The 26118-nt window shown below is 41.0% G+C and overlaps 1 protein-coding gene across 3 annotated transcripts; it reads right to left on the reverse strand.

The window, feature by feature from the left end:
• Positions 1-3473: 3473 nt before the first annotated feature.
• On the reverse strand, positions 3474-24369 carry LOC129701154 (E-selectin-like). 3 transcript variants are annotated; one of them, XM_055642202.1, is made up of 18 exons: positions 20964-24369; positions 18862-18953; positions 17679-18071; positions 16836-16943; positions 15172-15357; positions 14893-15078; positions 13872-14057; positions 13169-13345; positions 12482-12667; positions 11903-12088; positions 11567-11743; positions 10866-11051; positions 10586-10762; positions 9141-9326; positions 8854-8973; positions 6350-6377; positions 5378-5445; positions 3474-5200 (listed from the first exon to the last, which is right to left on the reverse strand). In XM_055642202.1, the coding sequence occupies exons 2-17, from the start codon at positions 18941-18943 to the stop codon at positions 5394-5396; spliced, it is 2616 nt and encodes an 871-aa protein (XP_055498177.1). In that variant the 5' UTR covers positions 18944-18953; positions 20964-24369; the 3' UTR covers positions 3474-5200; positions 5378-5393. The 3 variants fall into 3 exon arrangements, with proteins under 3 accessions (XP_055498177.1, XP_055498176.1, XP_055498178.1); XM_055642201.1 differs by lacking the exon at positions 20964-24369 and having other exon boundaries at positions 18862-20953; XM_055642203.1 differs by lacking the exons at positions 10586-10762; positions 10866-11051; positions 20964-24369 and having other exon boundaries at positions 18862-20953.
• Positions 24370-26118: the final 1749 nt, after the last annotated feature.

Consider the following 26118-nt stretch of genomic DNA (forward strand, 5'->3'; position numbering starts at 1 on the left):
TTCCCCCCTCCACCTCCCTGTGCCCCTATGCACCTATTTCTCTCCCCCCATTCCCTTCCACTTGTATTCCTTCCTCAAGCTTCACAAATCACACTTGTTTTATCCTTATCTCGCATCCTTTGTCTTTTCACCCCTGACCTTTGTCCAACCACATCATCTGTGCCTTTTAACCACCCCCTCCCCTTCCTCACCTGTACCCACCTATCACTTACCTTCCTTGCCCTGCCCATCCTCTCTTCCAGCTTTCTTCCCCCTGGTACAATCAATATGTAGGAAGGTTCCGCCCAGAAACGTCACCTATCCATGTTCTCCACAGATGCTGCCTGACCCGAAGGTTCCCGATCTGAATCGTCACCTATCCATGTTCTCCAGAGATGCTGCCTGACCCTCTGAGTTACTCCAGCACTTTGTGTCTTTTTTGTAAACCTGTATCTGTAGTTCCTTGTTTCTCCCTGGATATCAGGGTGGATTCTCTCGTGGACAAGCTCTTCGCTGTGTGACAGTTCCACAAATGAAGGGAGCAGCACCAACCATTGTACATAACCTTTTATGGGCGCACTAGCACCTTTGACTCCATCAAAGTCAATAGTACAAACTGAATTTACAGAAAACTGGTTGAAGTGTCGAATAGGTCAGGAGGGCAATTATTGGTGACAATGCCAAATACAAGATTCAACTGTCAGCTTCTTATGCCAATGTACCCACTAAACACAATTCAGATTTGTTTCTGGCGGGAGAGACAGATTGCATTTTGCAATGATCTTTGGCAAAGATTCTCCAAGAGCATCACCCCTACATCGAAAGAATCAGTCTTCAAGTGCAGTTGGAAAAGACCATGGCACTCACAGAAATTCATCTCCACTTTCAATTTTCTTCACGGTGGCATGCAAGCTGTGAAGAGAGACATCAATTATGCAATTTGCCACAACCTTCAATGGTCAGTGCAGCCCTTGGTAGCTAGAGGGAAAGATTATTTAGAATTAGAATTAGATTCCTTTATTGTCATTCAGACCTTTTGGTCTGAACGAAATTATGTTGCCTGCAGTCATACACAGAACCAATAAAATCAAAACATACAATAAACACAAATTAAACATCCACCACAGTGAGTTCACCAAGCACATCCTCACTGTGATGGAGGCAAAGTCTTAGTCTCCGTCTCTTCCCTCCTTGTTCTCCCTCTTCGATCCAGGCCGGAGATGCCGTCCTCCAGTCCAGCGGACATCCGTGGTGATGTCACCGCCGCCGAAAGCCGGAACGCCGTCTCCGCTCCGAGACGGCCCGCCACAGCATCAGCTCCGGGCAGCCGCCCCAGCTCCGGGTCCCGCAGTCTCCGCTCCAGGCCGCCGCCCCAGCTCCGGGTCCCACAGTCTCCGCTCCGGGCCACTACCCCAGCTCCGGGCCGCCGCCGCAGCTCCAGGCCACTGCCCCAGCTCCGGGTCCCGCAGTCTCCGCACCGGGCCGCTGCCCCATCTCCAGGCAGCCGCCCCAGCTCCGGGCAGCCGCCCCAGCTCCAGGCAGCTGCCCCAGCTCCGGGTCCCGCAGTCTCAGCTCCGAGCCCCGCTGCATCAGCTCCAGGCCGCCGCCGAAAGCCAGAACGCCGCACCAGCAACTCGGGCCACCGCTGCATCGAGACCCGAAGACGGCCAGCCTCTCGTTGGTGAGTCCTGGCTGGCTCTGCCTCCGGAGCCTCGGGGTCAGTCGCAGGCTGGAGGCCGCCAGCTCCGCCATTAGGCCTCAGCGCAGACGGATGCAGAGAAGGGGGATATGACACGAAAAAGTTGCATTCCCCCCGAAGGAACAGACAGAGAACATGTTTCCCTCCCTCTATCACAACCCAACAAACTAAAACTTAACCAAAACAAGACAAAAAAAAAACAACAGAAAAAAGTAAAGACAGACGGACTGCAGGTGAGCCGCAGCTGTTAACAGTGCCGCCACTTTTAAGCTTTTGAAAATCAAAAGCTTAAAACTCTTGATTTGCTATGCAGCAAAGATCCCTTGCCTTGCCTATGCTTCTGAGATCTAGCATTGGTGCGGACAGACCACATCAGTTAAATGCCTGGCGTTGGATTACATAATACCCCATTCTGAGCTATTTTACAGGAAGACATTACAAGTAGACCTATGAAAAGATTCACCACTAGCCTTTGACCACCCATCAAATCTCCTCACCTGTATACATCTATCACTGCGATGCTCTGTCCCACCCCCATCTCTTTTCCAGCTTTCTCCCCCTACTACAATCAGTCTGAAGTGTCCCAAACTGAAAAGTTGCCTATCCATTTCCTCCACAGATGCTGCCTAAGCACATTGTGTTTTCAGAAAATATTCAACGATATAGTCAAATACAAAAGTGGATGGTTTTGCAGATAGTGAAGATGGTTGTGAAAAATTGCAGCAGGATCTGGATCGATTGGCCAAGTGGGATGAGGAATGGTTGATAAATGAATGATTTATCACAGAAAAATGTGAGGTGTTGCAATTGGGGAAGTCTAGCATAGGCAGGACCTACACAGTGAATGGTAGGGCTCTCGGTAGTGTAGAGCTGAGGGATCTAGGAGTGCAGGTGCATAGCTTCCCGAAGGTGGAGTCGCAGGTAGATTGGGCAGTCTAAAAGGCTTTTGGCACATTGGCCTTCATCAGCCAGAGTATTGAGTATATAAGTTGGGAGGCCATGTTGCAGTTGTATAAGATGTTGGTGAGGCCACATTTAGAGTATTGTGTTCAGTTCTGGTCACCATGTTATAAGAAAAATGTTGTCGAGCTGGAACGGGTCCAGAGTAGATTTACTATGATGTTGCCGGGACTAGCGGGTATGAGCTATAGGCAGAGGTTGAGTGGGCTGGGACTCTATTCCATGGATCGCAGGAGGATGAGGAATGATCTTATAGAGGTGTATAATATCGTGAGAGAAATAGATCAGGTAGATGCTCAGTGTTGCTTGCCAGAATAGGTGAATTGAGGACCATTGGACATAGGTTTAAGGTGAAGGGGAAAGGATTTAATAAGAATCTGAGGGGTAACTTTTTCACGCAAAGGGTGGTGAGTGTATGGAATAAACTGCCACAGGAGGCGGTTAAGGCTGGGACTATCCCAACATTTAAGAAGCAGTTAGACAGGTACGTGAATCAGACGGGTTTGGGGGGATATGGACCAAATGCCGGCAGGTGGGATTAGTGTAGCTGGGACATATTGGCCAGTGTGGGCAAGTTGGGCCGAAGGGCCTGTTTGTACACTGTGTCACTGGAGTGGATGTTGAGGGTCTGCCTGAGAAGAAGATAAGATACAGACCTAACTCATGTGTAGGACGGAACTGCAGATGCTGGTATAAACCGAAGAGAGACACAAAATGCTGGAGTAACTCAGCGGGACAGGCAGCATCTCTGGAGTGAAGGAATGGGTGACCTTTCATGTTGTGACCCTTCTTCTGAGCTAGCTCATGTTCATCTTGCCGGTATCGTATAAGATAATTCACAACAAAAGTATTTATGCCCAGCATATGTATTTTATTAGAATTATATTCATAAATTATGTCGATCAGGAAAGGTATGAACTAATCAGTGACAGATATGCAAATAACATATTTAATATTTTTGTCAGTTATCATGTTATCAGACTGCATGGGCTAAATGAAGCTTTAAAAGATAAAATAAATGTTGTTATCATTCAATTAGTTCAATACGGATAGCTATGAAGATGATCACAACTTCATTCTTTCTTTGCAAATTAAAGGATCAGGAACATATGATACAAAACGTATCATCTCACCAATAAAAAGGTGCATTTAATGAACTCATGAATTTGGAAATGAGAATTGGTTGCAGGTTAACAAGACAACATCATATCATTACAGAAATACAGAGCTACATGGATAACAGAAGCTCACAAAGTGATGTACACTGTCAGTGCAGTAAACCCAATTAAACAATTCGATACATCTATCACATTTCAGGTAATAATTAAACATATCCCATAGGGAGGAATTAAATACTTTAGTAATAAATATTAATTGCACACACATTTATACATCAATATGTACAGAGACAGTCAACACCGTGGAATGTAGCAACTTATTCAATGGCCTTCTGCAGGTTCAGAACTTCCTGAGAGGACTCAACAAAATTATTTTTGTTAATTCTGTTGTCATTAAGGAATTTTACATGCCTTGCCTTTCCGTTTGTTTTGTACTTTGCTACCTTTATTACTAGTAAATTTAATATTTTCATTAACTGAGGTTGTACATGATTAGTGGAAACATAATTACTTTAGATTCTGTTGAAGGTAAACATTGCAAAACTGAATATCCGATGCCATGGGTATATATATCCTTGATCATGCCATTCAGATTGTCAGCCATTAACTCATTCACAATTTAAAAATATTGGGATTGCCAGGAGGGGAGAAAAAGTGGGCAAGGGCTGGGAGTCAGGGAGTAAGTGAGGACATTATTCTAAGTAGACATCATTGCTTTTAAGCAGGCCTAGATATAGGCTGTCTTCTTACACTCGTAGAACATGGTGTGTGATATAGGGGAACCTAAACGTGAAGTCACAAGAGGTTCTAAAGGCAGCTTTAACTTAAAAAATGTATTAAATAAACTTGCCTAATTCCATTATCACAAGTAATTAGTTACCTCCACCTTTGGTGGCTTTGTCTTTCGTGCTCCACCATGGAGATGAATCGTAATGTAAACATATATAGTTAACACTGTAGCTGTATGTATCAACACAGCATACAATGCAAGGTTATGCTGAATCAAATTTGGCAGCATATCCATCCAGTGATCTGACAAATAGTTGCTTGTGTCTCCGTTATATGGAGGTCTGGCATTATCAGACTGCCCAGTGTTCATCTCAATTCCGGCTATTTTATTTGCGAAAGCAACACCCATAAACATTGTCCTGGTGCTTAATTCCATGAAGATGATCATGTAACACAAGTCTATGGATCTATGAATGATGGATTGTACAGGAAGCTCTGCTGTTTCACCCATGTTATTTGACATTCAGAAAAATGAAGGATGAATTTGAACGAAGATTAAAGATGTGGTGTTGAGCTCTCCGACAAAGGAAATCCATTCATTCATAATGTTGTACCGACTAATTGCAATTGTTGAAGATGCAATTCCAGTGATATCAGAAAATATTTTCTCAATCCTTTCATTTCTGGTCATTCTTTCAACGAAAGTATGAAAAGCCTGAAAAATAATATGTACGACGCAATTAGAGATGGTGGGCTACCCTGGATTCTTATATCTTTAGAACCAAAAAAAATTGAATCAGCGTTAAACTTTATCAGAAACAGTATGATGGTAGTAATGTGAATATTTCACTAATAACATGCAACGGTGATTAATTAAATACAGGTCGCCTACCTGAGTAATTTTGTCACTACACTTCTTCATTCAACTTGTAAGTACCTGATGCTTTCTGTGTTTCTTTGCTATAAAGAAAGGAAATAAAAACTTCATTAGCATTAAACTAGAATTCATAAATTTAGTGAGACATAAATGATTTCTATCCTGGATGTTGCCAAGACACAAGGGCCCGAGCTACAGGGAAAGCTAAGATGTTATTCCTTGGCTAGGACTTTATTTCTTGGAATACAGGAGGTTGAGGAGTGATCTTATGGAGGTGTATAAAATCATGAGGGGAATAGATAGGGTGAATGCATGGAGTCTTTTACCCAGTGTAGGGGAATCAAGAAACAGAGAACATAGGTTTAAGTTGAAAGGGGTAAGTGGGTAGGAATCTGTGGGGCACTCAGAGGGTTGGTGGGTATATGGAACGAGCTGCCAGAGGAGGTAGAAACAAGGAACTGCAGATGCTGGATCACAAAACAAGATACAAAGTGCTGGAGTAACTCAGTGGGACAAGCAGCATTTTTAGAGACCCTAGAAGGGTCCCCGACACGATATGTCACCTATCCATGTTCTCCAGAGATACTGTCTGACCCACTGAGTTACTCCAGCCCAATGACTATTTTGCCAGGGAAGCCACCCTTAGTTTCTGCATATCTCATGACCTGGTGTGAACCAACAGCACTGGAATTCTCTCTGATTTCCTTTGCCCAGCTACTCCTAATATTTCCAGATGAAACAGGCCAGGCAGAGTTGCTGAGGCTGGAACCTTTTCATTCTAGGAGTCTCGGTTCCACATTGAATGCTGGTTTTAGTGAATAGTGTATGAGGAAATGCTTTTACTTCATGTGAAAAGTTTGCTCTTTCTGCTGCGGCAAATGCAATCTTATCACCTTGGTCACAAAGAGCTACAGATAATACTGAAAACAATGATGTATGAAAATGATCTTACAACCAGCCAATAAAAAAAATATCTACAATTCTTACCTCAAGAGTGAGAACTTTTTTCCTTGCGCTAAAAGTAAGAGAGAAAGGAAATTAGTTTTATTTCCCCCATGTCAATTGACAGCCAACTTTGCTTACAGTTAGTTATTCAAATTGTCCACCAACAAACACATTCGATCAAATTTGTTTCATTAGATGGTTTGCTACAGAACAAGATTTGCTCAGAGCCAACATTTTCTCTGCCTGCAGGTTTTTTTTAAAATGAATGGTACACGAATACCAAATTGCATAATCAATAAGTGTAAGGATTTGTTGGATTTGCCACGAGGTGCCAGATCACTTTCACCAGGTAACAAAGACACAATGATGATTTTGAATTTTGTTCTCCCACTTGTCAGCGATAATATATCATCAATTGGTAGTTCATTATTTGTCAGATGCATCAGAATACGTTGCAATATGTATGGGAAACCAGATCTTCAGTAAAACTGAATTTTAGAGGAAGAGTACAACACACAGCCACACTGGTGTGGAATGTTTAGTGTTGACAACGTGGGTTCTTGGTAAGAATCGTTTATTGACATGATTATACTCCAGGGAGCTATTTCCATGCAGTTATTTACTCTCACCATAAAAGGGTAAATTCAATTGGATTCTGCAGTTAAGCAATTGTCACCTCAGCCCTGGATGTGGACTCTGATTCTAGTGAGAAAAATGTGCTTTTCTCCACCCATTCCTCCCTCCCTCTACCTCTGCACCGTTTTATTTTTCAATTTTGTTTTTGATCAACAGGGTGATTACTCTTCGTAGATTTTTATCTGAGTGCGGTACTCCACCCCTAGAGCAGGAAATTCTCATTATTTGTCAGCTCAACCACCTGTTTGTACGCACGTACAATGCTTCACTAATTAACCGCACTTTCAGACAGTTGGTGGTAGCATGTTCAATGAATGTCAATAACATCATCATATTTGTAGGAAATTTCACCGAATGGTATTTGAGTAAAAGTGTAAATTTAGTAACTTGTTAGTAAAGCAAGCAAGAAGGTTTTCTTTTGACATGTTCCTTGAGGGTGGAAAAGTGGTGCAGTGGTAGAGTTGCCTCGCAGCTCCAGGTTCAATCCCCACTATGGGTGCTGTCTGTATGGAGTTTGTACATTCTCCCTGTGACCGTATGGGTTTTCTCCCGGTGCTCCGGTTTCCTCCCACAGTTCAAAGACGTACGGGTTTGTAGGTTAACTGGCTTCTGGAAATTGTAAATTATTCCTAGTGTTTGCAATAGTGCCAATGTACTGGGGTGATCGCTGGTCAGTGGGCCGAAGGGCCTGTGTCCATGCTATATAGATAAAGTCTGAAGTCTAAAGGTTGGCCACTAGTATTACAGAGCATGATTTCAATTTCTACAGTTCTTATTGCGTTATACTTAATTAATTATATCTTTATCAAGATTTCTTCATTTGATTCCAATCCCACTAGTCATTGTAATATTTACTTTCATCAGTCCAAATATCAGGACTTTTTTTAAAGCCATAAGACTGTCTATTAATGAAATGCATCTCACGCAATGAAAGTACTCCAGATGCTCAAAGCAACATTATCGTGAAAGTTGAAGCAAAAGAAGTAAGAAGATAGAAGGACATGTGACTAAAAATCCTCATTATCCAATGGGTTCTTCTTTCCCCACAAACAGGGCCTGAACTGCTGCACAAATCCAGTATCTTGTGTGCAAGTTCTGATTTGAGTAATGCCATTGTTTGGAATACTTGAGCTTTTAGCTTTATGGTAGTTCATTCGTTTTGGTCTGTTAGTAATGACTCGTTTAAAATTGGATGTGATCTCAAGATCTTGGAGAGTTGTAGGATGGGAGCAGGTTGGGTGGGGCAAGAAAAAAAACGAGGAAAAGGTAAGCGATGAGTATTCAACTGCTGAGTTTTCAGTTATAATCTGGAGCCAACTTAGTTCAGAGACTACAAGGGTAATGAGTAAATGGGAATTTGGGAATTAGTGCAAGTTCAGACAAGGCGGAGAGTTTAGGGCTATTACAACTTTACGTGGGCTAGAATGAGGGTGGCAGGGAGTGAGTGGGGATACCAAATGTACAGATAACAGAGTCTGGATGAGGCTTTCAGCAGCAGATGAGTAGAGCAGGTGAGGAATCAACTTAGCCATGGGTTGGGTTTGTAGTCTGAAGCTCAAGGGATGGCAGGTTAGGAAACAAAACTTGTGCCAATGACAATCATCTGGATCTCACCAATATTTGTGCTCATTTCAAACGCTAGATGTCAGACAAGCAATGGGCATTTCGGAAATTGTGAAGATAGAAGGCTGAATTGGAATTGTTTTTCGTGATCTAACAGCAATTATAAACCATTAAATATGTGTCTGGGAGATAGTTGTGGCACCAAAGGTATTTTGAAAGGACATGTCATGAAGTTATGGGAAATTGGCTGTTAAAAGCTTTTCCGTTAAGCAGAAATATCTAAATGGTAATTAAAAATGAATCCAGAAAGCCATAAAATAATAAATTGAACATCTGAGATTATTTACCCTTCTTTCTGAGTTGCCTCACTATCCAGGCAATCAACGTCAAGACCGAGATACCAGATGCCACAGCAGATGAAATTATTATTGGTGTGGAATTTTCATGAATTGCTTGTGGATTGGAATCTGAGAACAGTAAGAAAAACCAACAATAAAAAACTGTTGTAGGATATTTCAATAAACATCATTATTTAATTTTAAAGAATTAGTTCCAGAATGCTCCAATTAATTCTAACCCGCTTAAAGTTCGTAAATTAATTGGCCATGTTTAAAATGAAATGTATTCAACATACCTTCACAGGTTGGGATTGGCGAGGACCATTGCCCAGAACTGTCACATTCTAGGCTCACTGATCCATTCAACGAGTAGTTCAACAAGCAGCTAAAATTGCAAACTGAGCGGTAACGTAAGTTGTCCATTGGATGGGAACAATGAATCTTCCCATTTTCAGGAATCTTAAGTGCACCACATTTCACAGCTGGAATGAAAAGGGCGAGAACTGAATACAAATGATCACAGAATCCTTGACGTGTGTAAAATTACATCCGTGAGTTTGTTTATTTTTGACCCCACTCTTATGTGCTCCTTTTAAGTCAAGCCATGCTAAGTTAGACATGCATTTTAAATTGTGTGTATACTTTAAAATAATTGAATATGCATGAAACATTTTGCCCAAGGATTGTGAAAAATACATAATACCTAATGGGGATTAGTAATGGGAAGGTGATGGTATGTGTGCAAGCGGATATGAGTGGTATATGTAGCTTCATAGGTTGGAGTGTGCAATGTTAATTGCCCTGTAGCTCTGCAGTCCAGCTCCTTTGATGCGTTTAATATGAATCATTCAGTACAACTAACGAAGCAGGTCAGGTTGTATGTGAATTCATCAATAGGGTGGGCACACTTCATAGTGGCTTATTCAGGGGACTTCAGAATGTTACATGGTACTGATACAATAAACAATTTAAATGTATTTAATGAATTTCAGAATCTGGCCGTCGCTCTAAAGTCAGCATTCATTACAACGGTCTGGTTACAGGTACAACTAGGTCTTGAACTTAGTGTTGAGTAGTGCAGCTGAGATATTATCTGGTCCCACACCCTCTGCTGTAGCCAGTGTTCTCAGCCACTTCTACATAACATGTGGAGTGAATCAAAATGGCTTGTGAAAGGTATCTGGAACTGGGAGGAATCTCAGGAGGAAGTTAAAACAGATGAATGGCTGAACGTGGTTACAACTGCTTCAGCCTTTAGCGCTCACATTAAAAAAATAACATGTAGGGCCCTTTAATTTATTCCATGTGAGTCTTTGTGAGCCATCCTAAAGCAGATAACTATGACTGAGTAAGCCTTTGAGATGTGGTTAGTTAACACACTGCTACACCGTGCTGAACTACAGCCATTTCACTGCCACACCCAAGATATTGGGCATACTCAGAATAATACACAGGCTAAAGAGGAAATAAACATAGTGGTTTCAAAAAAGATTTATATTGACAATAACAACTCTGCAACAAAATAACATGGAGATTACTATTACAATCATTTTGCAGGGTAGGACTATGTAATGCATGATTGTATTGAAGCCTAATGACAGTCATCAATGGTTTTGTGCATCCTGGGCATGTTCTTGTCAATTAGCAAGTTCCTTATATTAAGACATCTAAATAAATTATTAATTCCATAAATCACAGATGCTCTGTTTTTAATGCTGGTGAAGCTAGGATCAAGAATCACCTTGGCAGGTTGGCACTGGCGCTGTCCACTGACCAGTAGCTGCACACTCGATCCTGCTCACTCCACTCAATGCAAATCCATCTTGGCAGCTGAAGCTGCATGTTGAGCTGTACCTGAACTTTTCTGAGCAGGTCATAATCACCTGGTCTTGTTTCTCCAGATTTTCACATTGTACCGCTGTAAAAAGTAAAGAAGAATTAATTGAATTGTAATTCCCAAAGCAAAGTTCTGCAGACTGAATTCACAGTATTCCTTCAAAATCTTTTTAATCTTCAGGTACCTTCACAGTGAGGGGCCGCTGCAGACCACTGACCAGTTGCTCCACACTCCAGCTGCTCTGACCCTTGGAGTTCAAAACCCTCGACACAGTTGAATTTGCACGTTGAGTTGTAACTGAATGGTGCAGATGATTCTGAGCAGGTCATGGTCATCTGTTCCTGATCCTCCAGAGTTGCACATTGTATAGCTGTAGGAAACAAAGGAGAATTAGTTAAGATTTAATTAAACCCAATTCAATATACCTCAGAAATATTTACAAAGTACTGGACTGCCTCAGCGGGTTAGGCAGCATCTTTGGAGAACAAGAATAGGTGATGTTTTAGGTCAGTACCCGTCTTCAGAAGAAGGCCCTTCCTTGCCTGAAGATGGGCACTGGCCTGAAATATTGGGCATACTCAGAATAATACACAGGCTAAAGAGGAAATAAACATAGTGTTTTCAAAAAAGATTTATATTGACAATAACAACTCTGCAACAAAATAACATGGAGATTACTATTACAATCATTTTGCAGGATAGGACTATGTAATGCATGATTGTATTGAAGTCTAATGACAGAGTCATCAATGGTTTTGTGCATCCTGGGCATGTTCTTGTCAATTAGCAAGTTCCTTATATTAAGACTTCTATAATAGATTGTTTTATGAAATAAATCACAGATGCTCTATTTTTAATGCTGGTGAAGCTAGGATCAAGAATCACCTTGGCAGGTTGGCACTGGCGCTGTCCACTGACCAGTAGCAGCACACTCGATCCTGCTCTCTCCACTCAATGCAAATCCATCTTGGCAGCTGAAGCTGCATGTTGAGCTGTACCTGAACTTTTCTGAGCAGGTCATAATCACTTGGTCTTGTTTCTCCAGATTTTTACATTGTACCGCTGTAAAAAGTAAAGAAGAATTAATTGAGTTGTAATTCCCAAAGCAAAGTTCAGATTCAGATTCAATTTTAATTGTCATTGTCAGTGTACAGTACAGAGACAACGAAATGCATTATGCAAATGCAGTATTCCTTCAAAATCTTTTTAATCTTCAGGTACCTTCACAGTGAGGGGCCGCTTCAGACCACTGACCAGTTGCTCCACACTCCAGCTGCTCTGACCCTTGGAGTTCAAAACCCTCGACACAGTTGAATTTGCACGTTGAGTTGTAACTGAATGGTGCAAATGGTTTTGAGCAGGTCATGGTCATCTCTTCCTGATCCTCCAGAGTTGCACATTGTATAGCTGTAGGAAACAAAGGAGAATTAGTCAAGCTTTAAACTCAATTCAATGTATTTCAGAAAAAGGCACAATGTGTCGGAGTAACTCAGCGGGTCAGGCAGCATTTCTGGTGAAAACGTTTCCGGTCAGGACCCTTCAGAAGAAGGTGCTTCTTCATCTAAAGAAGGGTCTTGACTCAAAATATCACCTTTCCATATTCTCCAGAGATGCTGCCTGATTCGCTGTTACTCCAGTACTTTGTGTCTTTTTTTGTAAAAGAGCATTTGCAGTCCCTCGTGACTTCAAAATAACTCAGACTTATTTAGTTTAAAACTCCAAGGTAATATTTTGAATGAACATTATGATGCAACCATGCAAACATTTTATATTGACTAGAGTTCATTAATCTTCAGGTACCTTCACAGTGAGGGGCCGCTGCAGACCACTGACCAGTTGCTCCACACTCCAGCTGCTCTGACCCTTGGAGTTCAAAACCCTCGACACAGTTGAATTTGCACGTTGAGTTGTAACTGAATGGTGCAGATGATTCTGAGCAGGTCATGGTCATCTGTTCCTGATCCTCCAGAGTTGCACATTGTATATCTGCAGAAAGCAAAGGAGAATTAGTTAAGATTTAATTAAACCCAATTCAATATACCTCAGAAATATTTACAAAGTACTGGACTGCCTCAGCGGGTTAGGCAGCATCTTTGGAGAACAAGAATAGGTGACGTTTTAGGTCAGTACCCGTCTTCAGAAGAAGGCCCTTCCTTGCCTGAAGATGGGCACTGGCCTGAAATATTGGGCATACTCAGAATAATACACAGGCTAAAGAGGAAATAAACATAGTGTTTTCAAAAAAGATTTATATTGACAATAACAACTCTGCAACAAAATAACATGGAGATTACTATTACAATCATTTTGCAGGATAGGACTATGTAATGCATGATTGTATTGAAGTCTAATGACAGAGTCATCAATGGTTTTGTGCATCCTGGGCATGTTCTTGTCAATTAGCAAGTTTCTTATTAATAAATTATTAATTCCATAAATCACAGATGCTCTATTTTCAATGCTGGTGAAGCTAGGATCAAGAATCACCTTGGCAGGTTGGCACTGGCGCTGTCCACTGACCAGTAGCAGCACACTCGATCCTGCTCTCTCCACTCAATGCAAATCCATCTTGGCAGCTGAAGCTGCATGTTGAGCTGTACCTGAACTTTTCTGAGCAGGTCATAATCACCTGGTCTTGTTTCTCCAGATTTTCACATTGCACCACTGTAAAAAGTAAAGAAGAATTAATTGAGTTGTAATTCCCAAAGCAAAGTTCTGCAGACTGAATGCACAGTATTCCTTCAAAATCTTTTTAATCTAAATTATATTGATGCCATTTATTTAACAACAAGAAATAGGAGCAGCAGTAGGCCATTCAGTCCCTCGCGCTATCTGCACTACACAACAAGATCCTGGCTGATTTTCTACCTCAAGCTGTTATTGTTTTGCTCTAAGCAATTCCATTTATTTAAAAGTCCATCAAGCTCTGTTTATGTAATGACAGGTTTCACAGCATTGTGCAGGAGAGAATTCCAAAGATTAACAAGCTCCACTCCATACCCAAGTTCTTCTCATTTTGTGTGGTCTGTATATAATTGTGGTGAGACATCTTAATGAAAGGTCTTGACTCAAAATGTCACCTAGCTCAGGCTTATTTAGTTTAAAACTCCAAGGCAATATTTTGAATGAACATTATGATGCAACCATGCAGACATTTTATATTGACTAGAGTTCATTAATCTTCAGGTACCTTCACAGTGAGGGGTCGCTGCAGACCACTGACCAGTTGCTCCACACTCCAGCTGCTCTGATCCTTTGAGTTCAAAACCCTCGGCACAGCTGAATTTGCACGTTGAGTTGTAACTGAATGATGCAAACGGTTCTGAGCAGGTCATGATCATCTGTTCCTGATCCTCCAGAGTTGCACAATGTACAGCTGCAAGAAGCAATGGAGAAATAGTCAAGTTTCAATTAAACCCAATTCAATATACCTCAGAAATATTTACAAAGTACTGGACTAACTCAGCGGGTTAGAGAGCATCTTTGGAGAACAAGAATAGGTGATGTTTTGGGTCTTCAGAAGAAGGCCCTTCCTTGCATGAAGAAGGGCACTGGCCTGAAATATCACCTATCCATGGTACACAAAAAAGCTGGAGAAACTCAGCGGGTGCAGCAGCATCTATGGTGCGAAGGAAAAAGGCAACGTTTCTGGCCGAAACCCTTCTTCAGACTGATTGGGGGTGGGGGGTGTGGGGCGAAGAAAGGAAAAAGGAGGAGGAGCCCGTAGGTTGTGGGGATGGGAGGAGACAGCAGGAGGGATGAGGAAGGGGAGGAGGCAGCAAGGACTAACAAAATTGGGAGAATTCAATGTTCATGCCCCCAGGATGCAGACTCCCCAAGCGGAATATGAGGTGCTGTTCCTCAAATTTCCGGTGTTGCTCACTCTGGCCATGGAGGAGACCCAGGACAGAGAGGTCGGATATGGAGTGGGAGGGGGAGTTGAAGTGCTGAGCCACCGGGAGGTCAGGTAGGATCTTGCGGACCGAGGATGGATATCACCTATCCATGTTCGGTAGAGATGCTGCCTGACTCACTGAGTTACACAAGTACTTTGTTGTCATATTTTGTAAAACAGCATCTGCAGTCTATTGTGTCCTCAAAATATCTCAGACTTGTTTAATTTATAACTGCAAGGCAATATTTTGAAAGAACATAATAATGCAACCATGCAGAGATTTTATATTGACCAGAGTTCATTAATCTTCAGGTACCTTCACAGTGAGGGGCTGCTGCAGACCACTGACCAGTTGCTCCACACTCCAGCTGCTCTGATCCTTGGAGTTCAAAACCTTCGGCACAGCTGAATTTGCACATTGAGTTGTAACTGAATGGTTCCAGTGGTTCTGAGCAGGTCATGATCATCTGTTCCTGATCCTCCAGAGGTGAACATTGTATAGCTGTAGGAAGCAAAGGAGAATTAGTCAAGTTTTAAACCCAATTCGAAATACCCCAGTCTTTTCCATTTATTGGAGATCTTGTTTCACCATTACCTTTGCAGCTGGGCAGCTCCGTTGTCCACTCGGCTGATGCCTTGCATTTGAGGCTTTGTGATCCTTGTAGGGTGAACCCTGGTGCGCAGTGAACCTCGCATGTGGAATCGTAACTGAAATTTCCATTGGGATGGTTGCAAAGCATTGTCCCGTTGTCAGGAGCATTGAGGATAGAACATTGTTCAACTGGACAGGATACATTGGAATAAAGTATTTGTTATTTTATATGTTTGCCTAATACATTTTAGAATTAGAGCAAGTAGACATAAGCTTACATCAGCAATTGTCACATTCATAGTCCAAGGTTATATGTACCATGGGATAGGCATTGCATGGAATGGATTGCCAGAGAGAGTGGCAGCAGAGAACCCGGGAATGAGTCTAAAACTACATGCGCTGTCATCTTGGGAGAAAGAATCTTAGGTAGGACTGGGTGGATGACTGAAATGTGCAGAAGAACATCCCTCATCCATCATGATCTCATGATGTAATCTTCATACGAGACACGAGACTGTAGATGCTGGGATTGGAGCAACAAGCAAATAACTGGAGGAACCCAGAAGGTCCAGCATGGTCTGTGGGGCAAAAGGAATGTTGAGGGTTCAGGTCAAGACCCTGCATCAGGTCCTTTCCCACAAATGGATGCATCTGGTCCTGTCAATATTCTCCAGCTGTTTGCTTTTGTGCGTGTAATCTTCACAGATTAGCCAACTACTGCAAACTGTATAATTTCCATCCTTTCTTGCATTTTCTCATTCATTTTCATTCAAAGGAAGAGCCAGCTGACTTAAGGTAGCAGTTGCTACCCAGACGCTGGGCCCTGGGGCACATGATCTGGACAATGGGATGATAGTGGTGAGGAGAATGAGTGAACCCTGGTGCATTTGTTCATGCCCCCTTCTGGAAAATAACATTGTCCAAGACATGAACTTGTCCTCAGTGCTCTGGGATAACAAATGAAAAGTGACCAGTTGGAGCAAATAATAGATATGACAAGAGCCATATGATAATCCATATGATAACATGGCAAACACAATGCTACCATTCATTTCAAGAGGGCTAGAATATAAAAACAGGGATGTAATACCGAGGCTCTATAAGGCGCTGGTCAGGCCACATTTTGGTGTCTTGTGAGCAATTCTGGGCACCATATCTGAGGAAGGATGTGCTGGCCCTGGAGAGAGTCCAGGGGAGGTTCATGAGAATGAACCCAGGAATGATTGGGTTGACATCTGATGAGCATTTGACGGCACTGGGCCTCTACTTGAATCTGTGGAATTCTTTGTCACAGAAGGTGTGGAGGCCAAGTCAATAGATATTTTTAAAGCAGAGATAGATACATTTTTGATTATGGGGTTATGGGGTAATGTAGGATAATAGGGTTAGGAGCGAGAGATAGATCAGCCATGATTGAATGGCGTGGAAGACATGATGGGCCGAATGGCCTAATTCTGCTCCTTTCACTTCTGACGTAATGACCTTATAATAAACGGCAATAATGTACCACTAACTGAAGCAAGAAATGGGATGTAAAACAAAAAATAACGCTAACTATTTTAATTGAAAATAATGATTTGTCTTTGATTTGATTTGTCTACATTTCTCGCATAATATATCATGTATTTTTATACAAGTAAATTCTAACCCTCTATGAAGGCACTTACCATGTTCACACTCTGGTCCATTGAATCCATCATTGCAGAGACATGTGTAATTTCCAATGGTTTCTATGCATTCTCCATTATAACTGCAGGACTCGAAACTGCATGAAGCTAGAACAAATAACATAAATCATTACCTGTTAAGAACTTTTACACATACAGAAGGATGTATAAATATCTGTTAAATGTGACAGTGAACTAGCATGACATTTAGTTTGGTTTGGTTTACTTTAGTGTAGAGATACAGCACGGTACCAGGCCCTTCGGCCCACCGAGCCCTCGCTGACCAGCGATCCCCGTACACTAACTCTATCCTACACACACTAGGGACCATTTTCAATTTTACCAAGCCAATTTGCCTACAAACCCGTACGACTTTGGAGTGTGGGAGGAAACTGGAGCACGTGGAGAAAACCCACGCAAGTCATGGGGAGAACATACAAACTCCATACAGACAGCACCCGTAGTCAGGATTGAACCTGCATCTCTGGTGCTGTAATGCAGCAGCTCTACCGTTGCGCCACTATGCTGCCCAGCGTTATTGCCATGAACATTGTAATTTTCAAAATTCCATTTTATCACATTTACAGTGTAATTAACGTATTTTTTCCATGCTCAAATTCCAAATAGGGTTATTTTTAATGGCTAATCTAATGTTTTGTTGCTCATAAAGTTATGCTTTTTCTCAGAAAGGACACAATTTATGAAATAATATTGGATTAGGAATGTATGCAAATAACTACTTTGGCAAAGGTTTGGGATATACTGTATATAAAACCTTTAGTTTAGATGTTACTGAGTTTAAGGATGAATGCGATGATAATATAAACAACTTTTTATTCTTACCTTTGTAACACAAAGGGTTTTTCTTTTTGTTACAACCAATATCATTCCATTTCCCTGCATCAAGTGCCCTCTTTATATACATTTCTACACAATCTTCATTCATAGAGTTTCCTTCGTTATTCGGTTCATCTTTAGCCCAGTTCTCTGCTTCTTTGTTGAGTGGTTTTCCAGTGCCAACCCAGATCCAAGTATTATTAATCTTTCTGATTCCAATCCAGTAGTAATGTCTTGCAAAAGGTAAAGCATCCTTCAAATATTCGATTTCTTCTGCATTCTGGATTGCAACCATGTCAGTGTATTTTCTTTGACAAAATCTCCTTGCATTTTGCCAAGACATCTCTTCGGAATTATAATGATAGGTCCAGCCATAGATGCCTTCCAGAAGCAATAGTTCTGTGAGGAAAGAAGAATTCCAATGAATCAGTTCCACCATTTGGCTCAAGCTTTTTTCCCTGTTTTTTCATATTTCATGGTATACCTACCAGGTAAATTTCAAGCCCAAATCAAAATGCTGGAAATCTAAAATAGGATGACAGAAAATGTTGGAAATACTCAGCAGGTCTGGTTGTATCTGTTAAAAGAGCAGTAGCCCCTTCTTCGATCTGAAATGTTAGCTGCTTTGCTGCTTATAGATGTGACCTTACCTGCTGATTAATTCCAGCATTTTTTGTTTTTAATTGAGATTGTTGCCATTTTTATGGAAAATGTATTTCTGCAACCCATATAGTTATCCGGAATCTGTTTTGAGCTAGGGAAAGGTCTTTCTCCCTATCCCAATTGCAACAATGAAACCTCTTCGCTGTCTATGTGACATGTTTTGATTTTCTGCAGAAGACTTTCTATGGCATTTTTGAATGAGATTTTAGCTTAATGGCAAATAATGTGGAATAAATGTCCGATTGGATGTAAAAAGGTTTGGATTGAGACAAAATAAGATCAATTTAGTATGGCCTTTACAGCCATTAAACAGAGGAATTTGGGCAGATTTGAAACCCTCACCTTGCGAAAGTCCTGCATCTGACACACTGAAATACCAAGTATATTCTTCTTTGCTAGTTGTTACTGCATCATGTTAATATCATAATGCCTTAATTTGTATATAAGAGAATGGGACACAACAGATGCAATCGTAGTGTTAAAGTGCAATATGATGTCCTTGTATTTTATATCACGACCATCTTACCAAGTATAACAATGGTGACGAACTGCATTCGACTTCCACTTCTCAGTATTTGTGGGGTTCGTTGGATGACCTTCATTGTCATTTTGTTGTATCTACAGATAATAAGGTGGGATTGATAATTGTTGTCAAATAAAATAAATGACGACATCTTAAATATTTATCACAAATTTTACTCAATAGCGCATTATGTTTAAAAATCGATGGCATACGGATTGGACGACTTAATCTTCATGTATGTCATAAATATGAGATTATGGCATACATTGTTCATATTTCACAGCCTAGTAGCTTTGGGCTGGAAAAGCCATAGCCCTGAAAGGACTTTCCCCCTGAGTGACTATTATTGTACAGAATCATGCTTGCTATCCCCTCCAGTAAGTTTCAGCAACTACTAGCAATATTCTGGTTGCAACCAATACAAAGCAAAATGTAACAACTTTCCAGGTTTTAAACCCCTTATTATTTTTTTTAATTGTATGAACAAACTAATTTCTCCCTTGACTAAAATTCGTCCCTTGAATAAGCAATGGTAGATGAACCTTACATAGTCTTCAGTTTTCATATGATATATACAAGCTGCTATTTATAAAGCTGCTGACATAGAGTAATATGACCAAAGCTCTAAAGCTGCTATTTCGTCATAGGGTGACACAGTGTGGAAACAGGCGGTTCGGCCCAACTTGCCCACACTGGCCAACATCTCCCAGCTACTCTAGTCCCACCTGCCTGCGCATGGTCCATATCCCTCCAAACGTGGCCTATCTATGTACCTGTCTAACTGTTTCTAAAACGTTGGAATAGTCCCAGCTTGAACTACCTCCTCTGGCAGCTTGTTCTATAACCCACCACCCTTTGTGTGAAATTGTGAAATATTTATGTGTTGGCTGCTGGTACTGTTAAGAGTGGGATCCATCTAGGATTTATATTATGAGTCAGGACATATTTTATAGTTGACTCTGCATTGCTAAATAATTATTCTTATTATAAACCTGTTCCTTACAGCTGGCTGTTTTGCCAAGTGGCTGTTTTGGGTTAATTCTGCCCCAAACAATGATTACATTGCGAGCAACTCATTATTTCAGAAGAAAAGGTTCTGAAGAGAATCTTATCTGGAGAAAAGGTTTGTCAATGTTATTTTCAGACTAGAAAAATTATATTGAAGAATACAACCAAAATGGAATTTATTATCAGATTTTAGGATGACAATCCTTTTGGCATCATAAGATTCACATTTCCCAACATAGTATCTGTGCCTCGAATAGTATTATTCTTATCTCTCAGTGAGTAGATTTTGTGTTCAAGTCCCACGGCAGAGGTTTAAACACATATATATAGACTGACACTGGGGCAATGAAAGAGCACTATGCTGTTAAATGTGCTGTTTTTCAGGTGAGTTGTTGGTTTGAGTTCATGCCTGCTACCTGAAGTAGGTGTACAATATCCAACATCCGCAGTAACCTGCCCAGTGAATATCTTTCAGTCGCCATTCCAAATAAATAAGTATCTGATCTCGATTGAATGGGGGAGCTTGCTGTGTTCAATTTCAACACTATATTACCAAAATAATCACACTTTGAACTGCATTGTATTGGCTGTAAAGCACTTTGGGATCTTGCCAAAATATATTCTCAAGTGCTGACTGTTACAGATTGGGACTTAGCTAGCTTGCATCAGCATGTACATGGTAACATGCTGTCGGTAAGACACCCCACAGCATGTTACCATGTACCCTCGCTCATGATCTCCACAAAGGTAGCAATATCTAACCTGCCATAACCTTCACACACAAATTTGATTTACTTAGTCTTTTTACTTGCTTCCATTCAGAAAAAATAAGTTACTTTTTTAACTGTGATTCATCTCTTTCTCTGACACCACTGTCCTATGAACCAAAACTGAACATCCTACAGCACATCGAATAAAAGATAATTTGAAGGAATTGTCAAGTTTTAAGAAATTACACATTATGGTGTCAGTATCACCATACTCTTCCAAATATAAGATTTGATAAAGTCAATAACTTTCCATGCAGAAAATGCAGTGGCCTTTATCATAATATCCCAGAAAACCGATATCAATATATATATCAATATATCCCTTACCAGATCCCGATCCAGATCACCGCAGTTGATTCTTTGGTTTTGTGAATGTTCACTTGAAGGTTGTATTAACAAAACTTAGTTCTGTCTGTTTAACTGCTCTGGAAAAGAACACTGCAGTTTCATTGTAACAGATGGCCTTATATCCACATTCACAGTTTCCTGTCTTTTTCCGGAAAATTTCCCCATGGCAAGAACTAATTAGAATAAAATAGACGGAACTCTATTTTGAATGGCCAAATGTTTATGGACAGACATCAAAGATTTTATCTGTCTCCTACCTTCAAAGAGGATTCCCATCAGTTCTTGTATTACAGATTTGCCCATCCTTGGTGTATTGTCTCAATTATTTAAATTGTCGGTGGAATTTGCTTTCCAAAAATGTTAGTTGTGGTTATGGGAGAGATGCCACAATTGACCAGGATACCAAAAGATCTTGTTTCACAAGTTCAGCCTTATTAACATTTGAAGTGACCACTGTGCACTAGCCTTCCTTATCTTTTTCACACAACTTGCAGCCTTTAACATGTTGGTTGTGCCATTCTCCTTCAAAGCCTTTTCTATGTTTAATGGTCTCAGTTGCTTCCACTTACTTCACACATATCTGGTCATAACAAGAGAATGGCCAGGGAGTGACCATGGCTCCTTATTTCACATGCTCATTCCGTTCTTTGGTCTGAAGATGTCTCAGGTTCCATTCCTGTTTCTAGTATATCTCACCATCATTCATTGCCCTAGTAAGGTCAAGCCATTTGATGAGCTAAAGTTTCTGCTAGTTAAATATTGAGAAGTTATTGCCTTTGGCCCCTATGTTCAATTCCATTCCCCTTTCTTGCCAGTGTCTCAGGCTGAACTAGGTTGTTTCAATCAGTAATGCTGAAGCTCACACTGAAGCAGGCTTCCAGTCCAATAATATTTCCTTCCCAGACAAGTCAAGTCAAGTCACATTTATTTATATAGCACATTTAAATAACAACTCTTGTTGGCCAAACTGCTTTACATTTGTTATAAGAATAGTATAAACAAACAAACTACATACATATATACATATAACCCTCGCTCAGTGGACGTCAGGAAAGGCTTGGGAGTATAGATAAGTTTTTAGTCTTGACTTAAAGGAGTCGATGGAGGGGGCAGTTCTGAATGGAAGGGGGATGCTGTTCCACAGTCTAGGAGCTGCAACCACAAGACAGTCCCAAACCATCTACTACAGTCTTGTGAGATTGCTGGAGATCTCCAGAATGACCTCTTGGGCATCCTCACATCAAACATTTCACCATTACAGCCATGGAGTCATAGAGTGTGCAGTTATACAGCACAGAATCAGGCCCTTCAGCCCAACTCATCCATGCCGAACGAGGTACCAACCTGACCTAGTCCCATTTGCTTGTGTTTGGCCCTTATTCCTCGGATGGCAATGTCTTTAGTGTTTATCTCTGCAATTCCTTCAGGGACCACCCTGTCTCACTGCTTCTTTTTCTCTTTTTGTAAATTCTGATACTTGGCCATCCTTTCAGTCGGCTGTCTTAATATTCTCATCTCGGGCCAAAGATTTTTTGTGATGACACTCCTGTGAAGAACCAGAGGCTACTTTATCATGTTAAAAACTTTATGTAAGGGCAGAGTGTGGACATGCAGGATAAAACTAATTACAAACTTTCTGCCTGACTTGCTGAATGTTTCCAGCATTTTCATAAAACACAGATTATCATTATATCAGGTCTGTTTGTGGGAGCTTTCTGTCCATGAATTTCCACATTCCAACAATGTCTACACTTCTTTGGGTGCAAACAGCTTTGAGAGATCCAGAAAGGGATGTGGAAAGTGCGTTCTAAATGCAAGTGGCTGCGTTCACATGCAAGGCCAAATATCGGTGGCATCGCCATATCCTGACGAGACAAGCAGGAGTCATTTGGTGCGATGTCAAAATATGAACACTGGCCAGCTTTCTTCTCACAGAGGTGTGTAGCTTCTGTCGCCACCCTGGCTCAAATGCTGTCAGTGTTGTCCAGGAATCGAGACTGATCTGTGTTATTCATCACAAACAGGATGAAGCATTTTCCACCGTGACATTTAAGGAGCTGCCTTTTTGCTGCTTTCACGCTTATGAATGTTAAAAAGAACACATATTGACAGAAGACATTTCCTCTCTTTTGTAATAATTTCCCCACTTACAGCCAAAAGTGTAACTCGTTACAAAAACTAAAGCTTTTCCAATAAGGAAGGAAAGTCTGTCCAAAAAAAGGCTCCTGTGCCTCTCCCTTTTGGATATCCTAGTGCCAGATGCAACTAGGAGTGAGTATGGGTCAGGGCCAGCCAGTAACTGACCACTTTAACCCCTTTTGAAGTTAGCACAAGGTTCATATAAATATTCTTGTTGGTTTTGTATGAAGCAGGTGAGAACTAAATTACATCATTATTTACTAAACCCTCCTATAGTGTCTCAAAAGTAAACCCAATGTATCTGCCGCCATCCATTTTAGAGAGCTGTCGGCCAGCTTTGTAGGAATGTAGTACTTGCAGGTGGTGTCAATTTATCTCATGCTGTAAGTTGTTTATCTGCTTTTTCTGCTAGCAGATATATATCCAATATAAAACACTTTGATACACTTAAGGGGAAGCTAAAGGATGAAGGAAAAGAGTAGATGTAAATGCCAGCGTATTCAGTTAGGTGCCGTCCATCCCTTTAGGATTACATTAGCTTCAGAGAGTCTGATCACCTGCTAATGGATTAAACAGTTGGTGTCAAGTGCATGTGCTGTCCATTGAACTTTGTGCTTTATCCACATTCTTGGTCTCATAGTGGGAAGATAATTCCAGAAGTGTAGATTTACAATTAAAGAGTGATACAGTATGGAAGCAGGCCCTTCGGCCTAACTTGCCCACACCGCCCAACATGTCCCAGATACACTAGTCCACCCTGCCTGCATTTGGTCCATATCCCTCCAAACCTGTCTTATCAATGTACATGTCCAACTGTTTCTTAAATGTTGGGATAGTCCCTGCCTCAACTACCTTCTCTGGCAGCTTGTTCCATACACCCACCACCCCATGTGTGAAAAGGTTACCCCTCAGATTCCTGTAAAATCTTTTCCCCTTCATCTTAATCGTATTTCTGAATTTCCCATTACATTTCGTGTATATCCTTGCACCTCCAATATATTCAGTGTACCTACAACTTGTACACCATGTAAGTCTTTTTCATCTCAGTATATATAAAGATGAATTTTGAGGATGAAAACTCAAAGAAAGCATAGGAAAAGGAAGAGTGCAGGCTGCTATAGAAAGATCAAATGTGTAGGACCAAGTAGATAGACGACTTTCTGTGCGTTTGATGTTTCCATGATGCAAATAATCTGTATATCAATTCTCCTCTTAAACACAGTTCTTCCCCCATGTTGGCTTACTAATTTTGCCCTGTGCAGTATATTATGGGGTCCCAGGTGTTCATTGGAAACAGGAAGATTTCAAGATCTGACTCCATACATGACCAACAGTAGGAAACAATGTTCCCTACATTCCATCAAAGTTTGGAAAATTGTGCCTTCAAAAGGATTTTTTTTTTTAAATTACTCCAATCAGCTCAGGACAAACGAACAACAGGATGTGTTCTGAGACTGATCCCCAATCAAGGACTCACAACGGGCAAGGCAGAGGTAGCCATAAGCTAATGTGCAGAGAGGCAGCAACAGACAGCAGGCGAAAGCAAAGCCTGTCCCACTTAGGCAATTTTTTTGTACGACTACAGGCGACTGCCGCAAAATTTTCAACACATTGAAAATGTTTGTTGTCATAGATGCTGCCATAGGTTGTCTGTCGCCAGGTGTCGTTGGTGAATTCCATTAAAACTAGTCCTTGGCAGTCGCCTAAAGAGTCGGCCACGTGGGACAGGCCCATTACAATGATTACAGTGCCTCATACTCAATGGGACACAACAGAACCTGTGCTCCCATGGGTCTTGACTTAAAACATTGACAATTCCCTCCACCTCAGTTACTGCTGAACCAGCTGAGTTGCTACAGAAAACAAAGTGCCGGCATAACTCAGCAGGTCAGGCAGCATCTGTGGAGGGTAGTGGAGAGATGACGTTTGGATTGGGACCTTTCCTCAAGATTCAAAACGCCACAAGTCCATTTCTCCTGAGTACATCCAGCAGTACATTCACGGGCAGCCTTGTCTATTTCAGATACTAATGTACTCCCAATTTTAACCATTTTATTTCACATTATGGGCATTTCTGAATTTATTTTTAAATATCTGTCTCAAACAAAGGTGAATTGAGCGGAAAAACTATGCAGGGCACAATTTAATACCAGAATATATATTTTAGGCAGCAACAGACAACAGGTGAAAGCAAAGCCTTATGAGCCTGTCCCACTTAGGCTATTTTTTTGTGCGCCTACAGGCGACTGCCACGATATTTTCAACACGTTGAAAATTTTTGTCGTAGGTGCTGCCATAGGTTGTCGCCAGGTGTCGTTGGTGAATTCCATTAAAACTACTCCTTGGCAGTCGCCTAAAGAGTCGGCTAAGTGGGACAGGCCCATTACAATGCTTAATGATTACAGTGCCTCATGCTATTGTCTATTAATCAAATATTACATTACTTTCCCTTATTTTAATTAATTTCATCATTTAAAACTTGTAAAATGTTCTAAATAAAACATAAAATATGTCATCATGAGATAAGCTGCGTCTGACGTTGTTTTACCGTATTAGTATCTTTATCTCAACATCTTTCCAATCCCTCATACATATGAGACTATTGATCGGATGTTCAGGCTGTAATGCATCCGTTGTAGAACATCATCTATGCAGCTATACGCCACAATGAGTCATCACCCTTAGGATAGAAAAGTAGGACAATTCCCATATACATAAACAAATTCCCAGTCAAGATAAATATTTGAGCATAAGTGAAAGATTTGCTTTAAAATGTTTTAAAATTATTTTGTATTAAAACGCCTGCTCTATCGAATGTTCACTTGGGGATACAAGGAGGCGTTTTTGTCAAGTTCTCTCTCTCCTGAGTTGTTTTAAATCCCACAAACATGTGTGTATAAAAGATAATCAGGCAATCCAAGACGTTAGCGAATAACTTTGCAAGACTGACGCTCCATAAAACTGATGACTTCATGAGTGAATTATTGTCATGAGT

Source organism: Leucoraja erinacea, chromosome 10, assembly GCF_028641065.1.
Source record: "Leucoraja erinacea ecotype New England chromosome 10, Leri_hhj_1, whole genome shotgun sequence".
Lineage (NCBI taxonomy): Eukaryota > Metazoa > Chordata > Chondrichthyes > Rajiformes > Rajidae > Leucoraja > Leucoraja erinaceus.

What these genes read in the sequence shown, in the direction of transcription:
- LOC129701154 (XM_055642201.1), bottom strand. Translation starts at nt 19,009, where the DNA reads ATGTCGTCATTTATTTTATTTGACAACAATTATCAATCCCACCTTATT. An exon ending in AGCGGCCCCTCACTGTGAAG is followed by an intron (nt 12,089 to 12,481) that starts GTACCTGAAGAT and finishes TGTTTCCTACAG; the next exon opens with CTATACAATGTGCAACTCTG. An exon ending in GAGGCAACTCAGAAAGAAGG is followed by an intron (nt 6,378 to 8,853) that starts GTAAATAATCTC and finishes TCTTACTTTTAG; the next exon opens with CGCAAGGAAAAAAGTTCTCA.